This window comes from Rhinolophus ferrumequinum, chromosome 3 (assembly GCF_004115265.2).
Source record: "Rhinolophus ferrumequinum isolate MPI-CBG mRhiFer1 chromosome 3, mRhiFer1_v1.p, whole genome shotgun sequence".
NCBI classification, from domain to species: domain Eukaryota; kingdom Metazoa; phylum Chordata; class Mammalia; order Chiroptera; family Rhinolophidae; genus Rhinolophus; species Rhinolophus ferrumequinum.
Genome location: NC_046286.1, coordinates 8,874,045 through 8,887,223, shown reverse-complemented (window position 1 = coordinate 8,887,223; position 13,179 = coordinate 8,874,045). Strand labels below are relative to the sequence as shown.

General features: G+C 43.3%; 1 protein-coding gene across 1 annotated transcript in view; it reads right to left on the bottom strand.

The window, feature by feature from the left end:
* Positions 1-13,179, bottom strand: part of DNAH8 (dynein axonemal heavy chain 8) — a 335,302-nt gene that overhangs the window by 25,969 nt on the left and 296,154 nt on the right. The window contains 1 exon segment of the mRNA XM_033102419.1: positions 10,461-10,621. Within this exon segment, the coding sequence (XP_032958310.1) occupies positions 10,461-10,621 (161 nt within the window).

The window sequence follows — 13,179 nt, the reverse complement described above, 5'->3', positions numbered from 1 at the left end:
ATTGTATTCCAGGGTGTTTTTCATATGGATATCGTTATTGACTTCTAGAGTTACACTTTCAACTCAGAAGTATAAACAACAGGATTAAAAACATTTATATAGATACAGAACTAGTGCTACCCATGTATAATGCGCATCCTTATTTTTCCCTCACAAATTTGGGCAAAAAAGTGCCCATTATACACGGCAAAATACGGTAATTTTAGGCTTAATTTAAAATGGATGTTAAAATGTCTAGGGTAACCAGTAAAAGAATAGAAACAGAGTTACAAAACTTACAAATTAGCAAAGGGGAAAAATAGAATAAGAAAAACTCATATTCAGTAAAAAGTCAAAAAGGAAGAAAAGAAACAAAACAGAAACAGTGGTGCAAAAAAGCAACATTCTATATTTATTCTTTATATTTTATAGACATTATAAATGCTCTTGTACTTATTCAATATGTTCTCAAAAGAAACAGACAAGTGTACAAAGATAATACACAAGACTGTTTATAACAGTATTTATAATAACTCCTAGTAACACTCTATAAAAATCTATACAGCTGGTAAAAATGATGTACCTCTATGTTTATTGATAAGATAAGGTTACTGAATTGAGATTATTGACTAAAATAGCATGGTACAAAAAACAGGTATGATCTGATTTTTTTTGTTGATAATGCTGTGTATATAGACAGAGAAAAAACCTAGAAGAGTATTTTGATAGTGGGATTTTTGTATAATGAGCTTTTGTTTCAATTATTACTTTCTATTTTCTGCATTGGTTATTTTTCTCAATGAGAAAGTACAATTTTGTAATAAAGAAGATTAAAAGCATTTACATTTTGAAAAATAAGGGAAAAAAATAACCCCCCAGATGCAAAGCCAACCACAAGTGTCAAGAACTCAACTGAGATGAATTAGTGACAAATATTTCAGGCTCACTGGATTGCATTTTACAAATCCCTACTAATCCCACCCACCCCTTCTGCATTTTCTCACAGCATATGGAATGAAAGAATTACACCTCTTTCTCTCTTCATCCCCAGGTGTGAATTAAACAACCTTTTGTGGAAATGGCCCTAACCGGCAGAATCCTAAGGATAACTGCTAAAGTTTTCCAGGCTTCTTTGCTTATGAAAAAGACGCATTTTGTGCAAACTGGGGGAACCCTGAATTGTTCAGCTGACCTTTAATTTATTTAGGAAATCAGCTGAGCAGCAGAGGAGATGCTTCTGTCTTCAGCATTTTTATCTGATTATCAGGTAGAATACCTACCACATCTGGACCCAAACCTGCGTATTCAAACAACTGAATCATTTCCAAAGTCATGGCTAAGGTCAATGCACCTGCCACAATGCTTTACATGCTGGACTTTCAGTCCATGATGAACAGTGATTATGAGGGGCCTGCATCAGACCTAGTAAATGTTTGCAATCCAACCAGACTTGGGGAATTAACTCCACATTATCTTTAAACATAGGAATTTCACAATAAAGACCAATAAGGTAAAGGCTGATTTTTAATAAATTAAAATTGACTTTGTGTAATTTTACATATAATTTTAAATTTATTTTATTATTTTTTGGTGAGCCACTTCTATTCAGATGTTGGGGTTTTAAAATGTCCCAAAGGACATTTATTTAATAAGTTGAAAGATAAGTATATCAAACACACGTACAATTGAATATATGAATAGAGAACAAAACATTCTAATAAAGTGGCACTAAAAGGCATTTGCAATCCATTACTGATTTTTGAAGGATGGCACTGTTCCAGCTTTTAAAAGTCATATAAAGTATACACATAACTCTAAGGGGGGGAAATCTTATGAAAATAGCTGATGACAACGAGATGAAGTTATCAAAAGCCAAGGATCCAGATGTTATTATGTAACAGAAATTTATTCAGAAATTTAAATATGTATGTGACTCTCATACCCATAACCTCATTCTAGCATTACGTCCTAGTACACAGTAAAGACAGAACATGTGGGTGAATTGCTATGTTAGAGAAGGTGTAGGTATCACCATTGGCTGGCATCTTACAGGTAACGTAACATCTCTGACTTTATCATGAACTCCGTGTATCCACATTTCCACTGACGCCTAAGAGCTCTGTTTCTTAAACAAATTCCAAACGCACCTGGTTGTTTTAATTCTCCTGTTCCCTCCGTGAACTCTTCCCTGTCCTGTCTCCTTTAACAACATCAATGTGTTCGCTCAGCTGCCCCCAACCTACAGACTTCACACATTGTCTCCTCCTTGATGTCACTCTCCGGCTCTCCTTGGTTTCCAAGTCCTATTTTCAAATCCATCTAGAAATTTCCAGCACCTTCATCCTCCCTGCCTTTAGAACTGTCCCAAGCTCGTCACACGATGCCCCAAATCTCCAAAAGCCACTTTCTGCATTGGCATCAGCATCACGGGTAGGTTACTTTTTTCTTCAAGCCCTTCCCCCTCCCCCCAGACTCCAGGCACATTGGACTTGGTTCCCCAAATATACCACACACTTTATATCTTCGTGCCCCTTCCCTCCTGTATGTGCCCTAATCTATGTCTTTTTTTCCACTTGTGCTAAAAGTGTCTTATTATTTATTTTTTAATTACATGTATTTAAGGTGTACAATGTGATGATCTGAGACATGTATACACCCTCACTGCTCGTTGTCTTCCTCTTTCCTTGCATTCTGTTCTCTTGTCTCCGGCTGCAGTCACTTCTCCCAAGCCTTCTCTAACCTGAGAATTCCTGCACATCCCTTAAGGCACAGCTCAGATGTGGCCTCTTTCACTAGCTTACTTTGATCCCTAAGTTGAAATGTATTGCTCCTTTGCCTTTGTTTTCATAGTGTGTGTGTGTGTCCTGATTTTAGAGTTTACCGTACTGAATTACATAGTACTATTTGCCATTCATTTCTTTTCCCTAAAAGATGATGAGCTTCCAGGGCAAGGAGGGCATCTCACTAATCCCCAACGTGGCTAGAAAGTAAGTTTTCAATATTCGTTTGTTGAATTGAGGCCAGTTGGCTTGAATTTTATTAAACCTCAAATATAAAGCAGAGCAATTCTCCAATATTTAAAGGGCATGAAAATTTAATGATTTTTTTCTTCTTATGGTAAAAGTAGAGTATATTGTCATTACTATTTGTCTATTCCCTGGCACCTTTCCACAAGCATATATATATATATATATATATATATATATATATATATATATATATATATATATATATACCGCAGATCTTCAAAGGTTAGATAGAAGAAAACCACAGTAAATGTCCATATTCATACTAAGAAAATCAGAGTTCATTCTTCCTACCTGTTCTAAGTACATATAAAAAGGGGAAAGACCCCATATCTGGGGTTCTCAGGCGCTCTCTTGGCTCACCTCCAGCTCGAATCTCTCTGGAAATGCTCGGCACCAGTGGCTGGGTGCCAGCAGTATACAGTGCCGTGGTCACGGCCACCCTGCTCTTGGCCGGTGGGCACCAGCTGCATTCACCGGCACCCCAGGGCGGGGCCAATGGAGACGCTGCTGCTGGATGTGACCTAAGAAATCACTTCTGTGGTGGGTCATTTAATTTATCGTTCATGAAGTGATCTGAGAATAGCCCTTAAGACCTGGACGTGGGGAAGAATCCCTGAAAAGCTGACCCAGATCTTCTCCCAACCGCACTCCAGGCACAGAATGCCAAGGCTGTATGTACAATTTACATTTCCTTTTCCACAATGTGATTTTATGTTTGCGAAGACAGAAAAGGCAGAGAAGCCTCCTTAGCTAGCTATAATGGAGAACTGCAAATATCTCGATACGCCTCAAAACTCAAAGCCTTTCAGGGAAACAGTTCCCATAAATAAATGCTCTGAGATAAAGAACAAGAACTGTAACTCTCCCTTAGCTCTGGTTCCGAGTTACTTCTAGAAGAATTTCTCCTTGGAGTAAATGTAGGAAGATGCTCATATTGGTCTTGCAGTTGGTAGTTTTAGGGTCATCCAGATCATCTCTGTTGGGTGGTCATGGATATAAATGCGATGAGCACAATTTTTTTTTTAATCTGAAATTCCAAAGTGTCAGTTAACACATAAAGGACCATAATTAAATTTAAACTGCATAGAGATGAATATAAAAGTTGTAGTACAACATTTGATAAATTTCAGAAGGTAGAAAAATATGCATAACTGCTAATGAGAAAAGGAGTGAAAAATAAATAACTGTTTTTGACACAGAGATAGTTGCATATGCAATGTTGTTGGTACCTTATAAATCTAGATAATACAATGTGATTAAACTATGCATTTTATGGTTCCTGTCACCAAGGAACCTAAGCTCTTGGGAGAAATTTTACTTATTTTAAATAATTTATTCAGCTTAATTTCCCACCTTACCCCTACTCAAGGATTCTGCATTCTTAAGCAAGGACTGAGGAGAGGGACTTGTGTCCCCTTTCCCAAATCTCCCTTTCCTCTCAAATTTACGGATGCTAACATCAGACTGCAGATTCTGATGAGCAGGGACATAGATTCTTTCCAGCAGCCCAATTACAGCCCCTGAGCATATCTGGAAGCAAGAGTGCTATTGAATGACGTGAACAGTCAGGTCCATTACTAGGAATTTGTCTAGCTGCAAGGCATTCACAGATTCAGCCAGTGTATCTCAGAGAATCTGCGTCTTCAACTGTGGTGTCTTCAACTGTTATCTCTGCACAAATGCACCCAACCCTCCCACCTGGGCTCCAGTCCACATTTCTCACTCCACTCAGATACAACTCACTGTCTTTCCTAACCAACACGCCCCAAGCAGGACTCTAACTCTTCCTGAAATACACTCCTGTTCCCAGCTCCTCCATCATCCCAACTCCCAGACCAGAAATGGCAGGGAAACATTTGATTACATCCTTCATTTCACACAGAATTTGGAGATTTACTTACATCTTGCTGGAGCAGGAAGGGTGTATTTGGGAGTGAGACTAAGGGTAGGTTTTAGCTGGGAAGCTGTGTCTCTTGTTGCTTACTGCCTCCTGGTGGCTAGTGAGGGAACAACGAGGGATTGGAGCGCAGCCCTCCAAGAAGGTTCACTTGCCAGGCAGAGTGAGGCTAGGATTCCAGGCACCAGGTTTTTCAGAGCTCAGAGGAAGGAAGCACCAAACCTAGGACAAAGCTCACCCAGAGACCGAGAACATGACTAAACGTAGAGCTGCAGAACAGAGCCTACTGCCCCGGCAGGAGCCAGGAGAGGGCCAGGTCTCTGGGAAGAGGAGAGCAGGCGCCAGTGGGGAAGACCCTATGACAGACCAAATGGGAAATTAAGAATGGAGATCAGAAGGGAAGAGCCACAGGTCTTACAGGCTGGCTAGTTGTCTCTAACAGAAATAATCCTCTACTTGAGGCAGAGGTCTAGCATTTTTTATTTGACCTCACTCAATGTGATGAGAGATTGCAAGATCCTGACACTTTATTTTGAGGAAAGATGTCTGCCAGCAATGGCATATTGGCCTGTGGACATAGTTGTGAAGAGACACTTGCCAAAAGACAATGAAGGCTGGCTGTGCCCTCTCGACCCCACAGGTAGCAGCGAGGCATGAATGAAAGCTGTAGAAGGTTCTCAGCCATTGCTCTATTCATTAAATCTCATCAGCTCCCTTTTTGGACATGCCCTGCAGCTTCACTCTACCCTTTCCATCCCAACATCGTCCCTAAGCTGGGGCTAGATCATCACACAAGATGATCTCCAAGATGGCCTATTAGTCCAAATTGCCCTTAAATGTAGGAAAATGTGCTCAATTTCACTCAAAATAAGAGAAAATCAATTCAAATTATGCTGAGATACCACTTGTCATGTCGGCAAAAATTCAAAACTTCACAGATACTGTTGATGAGACTGAAGAAACAGGCACTGTCACCTTGTTGGTGAGAGTGCAACATAGCACAGCGCGCAGTAAGGGAATTCGGCAATATTCACTAATGCTTGATCTAGCAATCTCACCCATAGCAATTTGCTCTGAAAATACATCTCCAACAATGTGAGAAACCACAAGCATAGGATTAATTGAGGAATTGGGGTGGTGGTGGTAGCAAAGTATTGGAAATGCACAGGTCAGTGCCCATGCAGAGGCGAACGGGTGAATGAACCATGACACATGCAAACAATGACGGACGGAGCACGCAGCCCTAACAGCGACCGGCCCCGCCTGCCTCGCGCCTTCCCCAGCGCTCCCGCTGCTAAGGTGCCTGCGCCCATCGTGCCGTGGCGAGTGGCCAGGTGCTGCTCTGCTTTGCACTGCCGACCATCAAGCTGTATTTGGTGGCCGTCATCACTGGCCTGGTGAGGCTGCGGAAGAAGGCTTTTGCCAACCCCGAGGATGCCCCGAGACACGGAGGCCTTCAGGCCTGCCGGAGCGACAGGACGCGGACCACTGCCTCAGAGCCCCCGAAAGGACATGGAGACCACCTACCCCTTCCTGTTCCTGGGCCTCATCTCCTCCTTCCTGGGGCCCCACCCTTTGGAGGCCCGGATGCACTGCCTCCCCGTCTTCCTGGCCGCACGGCACACACCCGGGCCTGCCTGGGAGACTCCCGGAGTCCACCCGCTCCCTGGCCTGCACCGGGGCCCAGCTCCCCTGCGCTCCGGTGCCATGCAGATCATCTGGGAAGCAGCCTGTCACCTGTGACCAGGAGCTGACACCTCCTGGGCCGCCAGGACGCTGGCCACAAGCCATCAGGGCTGTACTGGGAGGACTGGGCGTCCCTTCCAGATTAGCTCCTTAAGGATTAGCTCCCGGCACCTGCTTTCCTGGCAGCCTGCTGAACACGGGCTCCTGGTCCAGCCGGCCTCTGTGTGTGTGTGTGTGTGTGTGTGTGTGTGTGTGTGTGTGTGCGCGCGCACGCATACTCACACGTGTGCACACACGTGCAAGTGCACCCTTTGGATTCCTGGGTGACGTGGTCAATAGAAGCATTTAGAGATGGATTGTCCAGATGGATAGACAGTCTCTCCACTCAAATAACAGAGCACTGAAAACATCACCCCTCTTCCCTGAGAACAGGAAGACTGAGAGGAGACTCAGTTCACTTTCCTAAACCTAATGACATCTGGATCCAGACCTATGACAAATGCAGACTTCTCAGAAAAAAAATAAAATGAGGAAGATATCTATGAACTGATATGGAGTGATTACAGGATACATTATTAAGTGAAAAAGGCAAGACACAAAATTATATATTCAAATTATATATATATGCACAACTTTGTATAAGAAAAGGTAATATGAATATATATGTACGTATGTACTCGTATAAGCAAAAAGAGACACAGGGAAGATAAACCAGAAACTAATGTATTTGGTTGCCCGTAAAGAAAGGGGGCAATGGGGTGGAAATGAGACTTCTCTAAAAACACCTTATGTCTAGTTGTGACTTTTGAATCGTGTTCATGTTCCATATATTTAAAACCATCAACAAAATGGGGGAAAAAATCTAAAATGTAATACAAATAGAAACAAACGAATGTACCTGTATCAATTGATAGCACAACCACACAGGAAAAAAAAATCTGAGTGATTTTTGAACATAGTATCCTGTGCACCCTCAATGAGATCTATTCTAAGGGCAAAAAGAATAGCAAAGAGATCTTGACCTGCACTTAGCACATTTGTTGTTGGTAGTGTTTTTGGTGGCGTTATTTCGGAGAAAGCGAGTAAATGTGTTGAAGTTGGTGGGAACTGGAGCTCTCACGATGGGAGAAGACGATATCAATATGGAATGAAGGAAGAGAAGGAGGAGCCCTGATTGGAGTTATTAGTATTAGCTTATGATATTTTTAAAAATACCTATTTCCTAGCTCTGTCCACTGAGAGGGGCTACGAGTATGTGCGCGTGCACACACACACAAATAGATGTGGCTATACATGGATATAGCTGTAGATATATAAATACACAGAGGTATAAATATAGAAAAAGAAAAAACAAATGGAACAGAAAGTTAATAATCAGTGAATTTAGGTGAAGGGCATATGAGTGTTCCCTGTACTTACAACTTTTCTGATGGTTTGTAGTCATTTAAAATAAAAGTCAAGGGGGAAAAAATGCTTTGTCTCTATCATTGCCTCCCATCTGGAGTCCATTTGAGTTGCCCTTCTTTGGACTTTTTCTAGCTCTGGTTTCTTTCTTGAGAGCTGGTGAGCCATACTGGCATGGTAACCCGGGCACAGGCATGCCATCCCTTTAAGGCAGGGTGAGCTGGTGTCAAGCTTGTTTTATGTATTCCTTGGCAGGATCCTGTAGCACCTGACAGGATCAGATTTCTAGGAACCAGCTCTCATGACTCCTCGTGCTCTTGCCAAGGATGGAATCAAATTTCAGAGCCCTGTGTGTGAACCACTTCATCTGCTAACTTACAGGGGCATTAAAACGTATTGGCTGTTTTTCTGCCCACTCACAGGAACTATCCCCAGTCGCTGGATTCTTCACGATGTAGAAGAATTTAGTATTGCTGACCCATTCAACAAACACTCCCTGAGCATCGGGCACTGGTTAGCACTGGAGGAACAGTAGTGAACACAGACAGAAGTTTCAACATAATGGAGCTGATATTCAATGATGGCAGATAGACGATAGCACACAAGTTAGTAAATAGAGAGTATTTCAGTTGATGATAAAAATCTATAGAAAAAAACAAGCAAGGAGGATGGAGACTGAGACGGGGGCTGGGGAGTGGTTTGCAATTTTTAAATAGGGCAGCCAGGGAGGGCTTCTTGCAAAAGTGACAGAGCTTTAAGCAAAGACAGGAAGAGGTGAAAAGTTGAGCCACAGTGATATCTAGGGGAAGGACTCACCAGGAAGTGCAAGTATCCAGCGGTGGGAGCTATCTGGGCTGAGTAATAAGAAGCTAGTAGGAGCTGGAGCTGGTGGTGTCCAGGAGAGTGTCCAGCTGGTGGTGGTGGTGGGGGCGGGGGCAGAAGGAGACCAGGCTGAGAGGTGGGGTGGATGGAATGATGATTGGACCTGTGGTCACTGCTGGTCTTTGACCTTGACTTGGACTGAGACAGAAGCCTTGGGAGGGTTCTGAGCAGAGGAATGACATGGTCTGACTTACGTTTTTAAAAGTCAACTAAAGCAAAGCTATTTCTCTGGGTTTTCTCTTTCAGATGTTTAAGTTGATTCTCCAACGAATCCCTGAGGAATCCTTTTTATTTCTTCACTGTTTTCCTTTCTCTAGCTAACTTATGACAACTGTGATTCTTCAAATAACAGCTAGAGCTGCCACCAAAGAACCATCGTGATTCTGTCATGGGGTCTGAAAGGAGTGTTAGCCATGCGTGGGTCTTTTGAGTATGAAAAGAACATGAGAGAGATCAGAGGAAAGGAGAAGTTAGAATCAATGTGGGTGACAAGAGAGGCCAGAAGGCCAAGCCTCATGCGAGAGTCAGGGTGCGTGCCCAAGGCTGGAGAGACAAGGCAATGGTAGCACCCTGGGACCAGGGGGCTGCCTGGCGAGGGCAGAGAACCAGGTGAGAACATCCATGCCCCATCACAGGCTTGTGAAAATTGCAGCAGCAGGTAAGTGACGGAGAGAGACACAGCGGACTCCTCCTCAGTCATTACAGGTTAGAGTGACCAGAGGAGACTTGGAAATCACTCTCCTGGACACAAACTTTGGGGTCTTTCATCAACGGGCCAGAGGCAATGACCATCCAGAGGAGAATCTGAACTTGGGCTTCTGGGAGCCCTCTCTGTGGAGCTGGCTGGTCCTGCTTTCAGGTAGGGACCTCTAGAAGGATGAGGGGTGAGACCTCATCAAAAGGAAGAGTCTGAGAAGGGGCTTGGGACTCAGTGTGTTTCTTTATCCCTTTACTCATTGCCTTGCACCTCAGTGACTGGGGCAGGGACCTCATGCTGAGCTGCACCCCCACCCCCACCCCCAAGCCCTTCCTCCCAAGCTCTGCATCTGTGCCCTGTGCTCCTCTGCTCACTGCACCGTGTCCTCTGTGGGCAGTTCATGACAGATGGTTGCTGGTGACAAGTAAGGGAGACGGACCATGAGAGGGAGGATCAAGCAGGAAGAAAACTCCTCATCCTCCTCTCTCTACCCTCCTGGCCCTTTTAGACTCTACTTATGACTATTATTTTTTAATGGATTTTTTTGGAGGCAAGAGACAAAGAGCTGGGAGACTACTGTTCTATCAGTGGAGATCATCAATACCAATAACAGCAAATGGTTTTATGACATGACAGAGGAGAAGTAATCAATGCAAAAATTAGAGCTTTAATGCTGTCATCAACTCCAGAGCACCAGGATTTAGTGAGGGGAGAGCAGCCAAGATATGACAAGGTTGTAATTGGGAGACAGGAAATGACACTATTTTTCACAGTAAGATAAAAAGAAGTGAAAGAAGACAGACTAGGAGAGAAAATAAAATGCACCGTCTTTACCAGGCTGAGTTACAAATGAGTCCTTCAAATTAAAAAAATGCTAGGAACTTACGTGATATCAGCATTGGGGTGAAGCCCAAAGACTTCGGGGTTATCCAGGGAGGGCAGTGACTGGATGTATTCAAAATACTGGTCCAAGGTTTTGCACAAGGGAATTTTATATCCAGTATAAAAACAGAATGATGGTTCAAACATCTTCTCACTGAACCAGACCTATATGGGAGAGAAAATAGAAGAAACAAAAATCAATAAATATCTTAATGAAAACTGCCACTGTAAAAAGAGGAAGGGTCACCTTATTTCCATTTTAATCGTTTTTAATATCGAGGTTGAGAGTACCTAAACAAAACCACTAATAGAATAATTAGCCCACAGATGAATAAAAGAGAGAGGCCCCAACAGAGAAACAGTGAAGCCCAGGCCTCTGTTTAATACCAACAAGCTATTTGCTAAGGGTGGAGAGGAGAGCGCCGGCCTTGCAAGTCTACTCTCCGCTCTAGTAACCTGACGACCCTGGACCCTACTTTGGAACAGGCTGCGGAGTGGATGGGGCAACAACCACACGCGGGAGAGGATCTGGCATTATCAGTGCTCCCCTTCTCTCCCATCAGGGGCTCCCATCAGGGGCTCCCATCAGGGGCTCCCATCAGGGGCCAGGCTTCTGCTCACCTCAGCTCACAGCGGCACTGAGCACCGCAAGGCCAGGACAACATCTTACAAACGTCTCTCCTCCCGCCCTGAGCCAGAGAGCTTCCCTTAATTAAGTTCTGTCCCTGGCCCCAAGAAGCAAATGTGTCCAACCGTCTTATTGTTCGCCGTGAGGACATCCTTTTCTCAATCCATGTGAACTGATTATCTGTAGTGTAACAGTGAGAGAACAAATATGTACTTGGTGTGAATAGACTTATTCCGAAGAGGGAGAAAAAAGTGCTGAATGCCTGTGAGCCAGATCTGAGGCAATGACTTCAGTACCTAACAGAGCAATTTTCCCAGTTGGAAGGGAAATAATGGGAAGATATGGGGAGCAGAAATGCAGGCAGGCTGCCTGAGTCACTCAGAGGACTGGATGTGCAAAGAGATGGGCTGTGACTTATTTCCGTCAATCACATTTTCTCTAGTTCCTTTCCTCCATACCCTCTTCCAGCTCCTTTTCGGCCAAGTGATTGTTCTGAATATGGAATACCGTGTACTGGTTCTCTCTTTTGCTTTACGCTCCACACTTCTGTTCTATTCAACTCCTGTGCACAAGACACCGAGCTTACAATGGGGACAAAAAGCAAAGATGAGACACAGACAGTCCTTTCCTTCAAGGAGCTTGTGACCCAGTAGAGGGATAAGCCAATTACATAATAGCCACAGTACAAAGTGCACTGAGGTAAGAGCCAGAGGAAATAAAAATAAGCAAAGTATTAGGGAGGCTTAAAACAGGAAGAAAGAACAGCCAGATGGATGTCAGGCAAGGCTTTATCTAGGAGGTGATTTTGGAGATCAACCCTGAAGGATAAGATTTTGACAGTGGAACTTGTGACTGGGCAGAGCACACATGCTAAAGCATAGGACCACTGATGCACAATGTGAGGCGGGTCAGGGAAGTGATGTAGTCTAGGGTAAATATAATGTGATGGGAAGAGACAGGGCAGGAAAGGGGAAGTGAGGTCATATTATGAATGACTATGGATGTCGGGATGATTTAAGGAATGGAGAGCAGTTGAAAGTTATTAAAGAGAACAGTGCTATCTATGATCATGGTCGTTCATCAGGAAGATTATGCTTTTAGTGATGTGGGAGGTGAAGGCCGTGGGGTCTTTGGCACGTAAGACAACAAATGACCACAGTGAGTTCTGTGTTGCCAGATGACATAGATCTATAAAAGCTAATTGAAGTTTCTTCCTGTTTTTCCATTACTTTATCCGCACATAAATAGCTAGATTCACAAACACATAAATAGCCGAGTTTCACCCAATTTGGAGGACATTTTGGGGGTATAATCAAAATACAGAATCTGAAGAATACCTGGAATTACTTTGGGAGACATTAGAAGAAGGTACCTTACAAAGATAAGCAGTCATAGTCCAAGGACAAGAAACAAGGTTCCACTATTGTCGGCTTTAGGGAGACACACCATAAGATGCTGAGAACAGAAAAAATGAGCAGGCTTCAAAGATAAGCCCCAAATTGTAAGTCATAGGAATGGAGGACCCAATTTGAAGGCATTGATATGCAATACAATTACTGATTCGTATACGGCAACCTAGGTAACACGGTCAGGGTACAGTGGCCACAGAGCGGTCAGGTCAGCTGGTTAGAAGACAAGACTGAGGCTGAAATTGAGACATCTTTTTTTCTCCTTTGAACCTCAGATACAGAGGTGAGTTTATCATACTCCTTTATTTTATTATTCTCATGAGTTTAGGCCCCTTTTATTTTATTTTTCCCCCTTCAGCCCTGATATCCACTCCCAGTCTCCTTCCCTCTGGGGGCCTGTACTTGACATATGTCCTTGAATATGGATTTATCCTTGTGAAATACACATGTATTACTTTATAGATCTCATTTGATCTTTTTAAGCTCCGTGCTCAACAGTAAGTTTTTAAGAACTATGCATGGTGTCACACGGATCATTTCTTCCAAGGGCTGCATTGTATTCCACAAAAGGCATTTATAACTTTTAATTCATCTATTCCTCAGTGACAGATTCCTAGGTTGCCTTCAACTTCCCCCACACAATATCACCATGACATTTTTATACATATCCATTTGTGGACTATTTC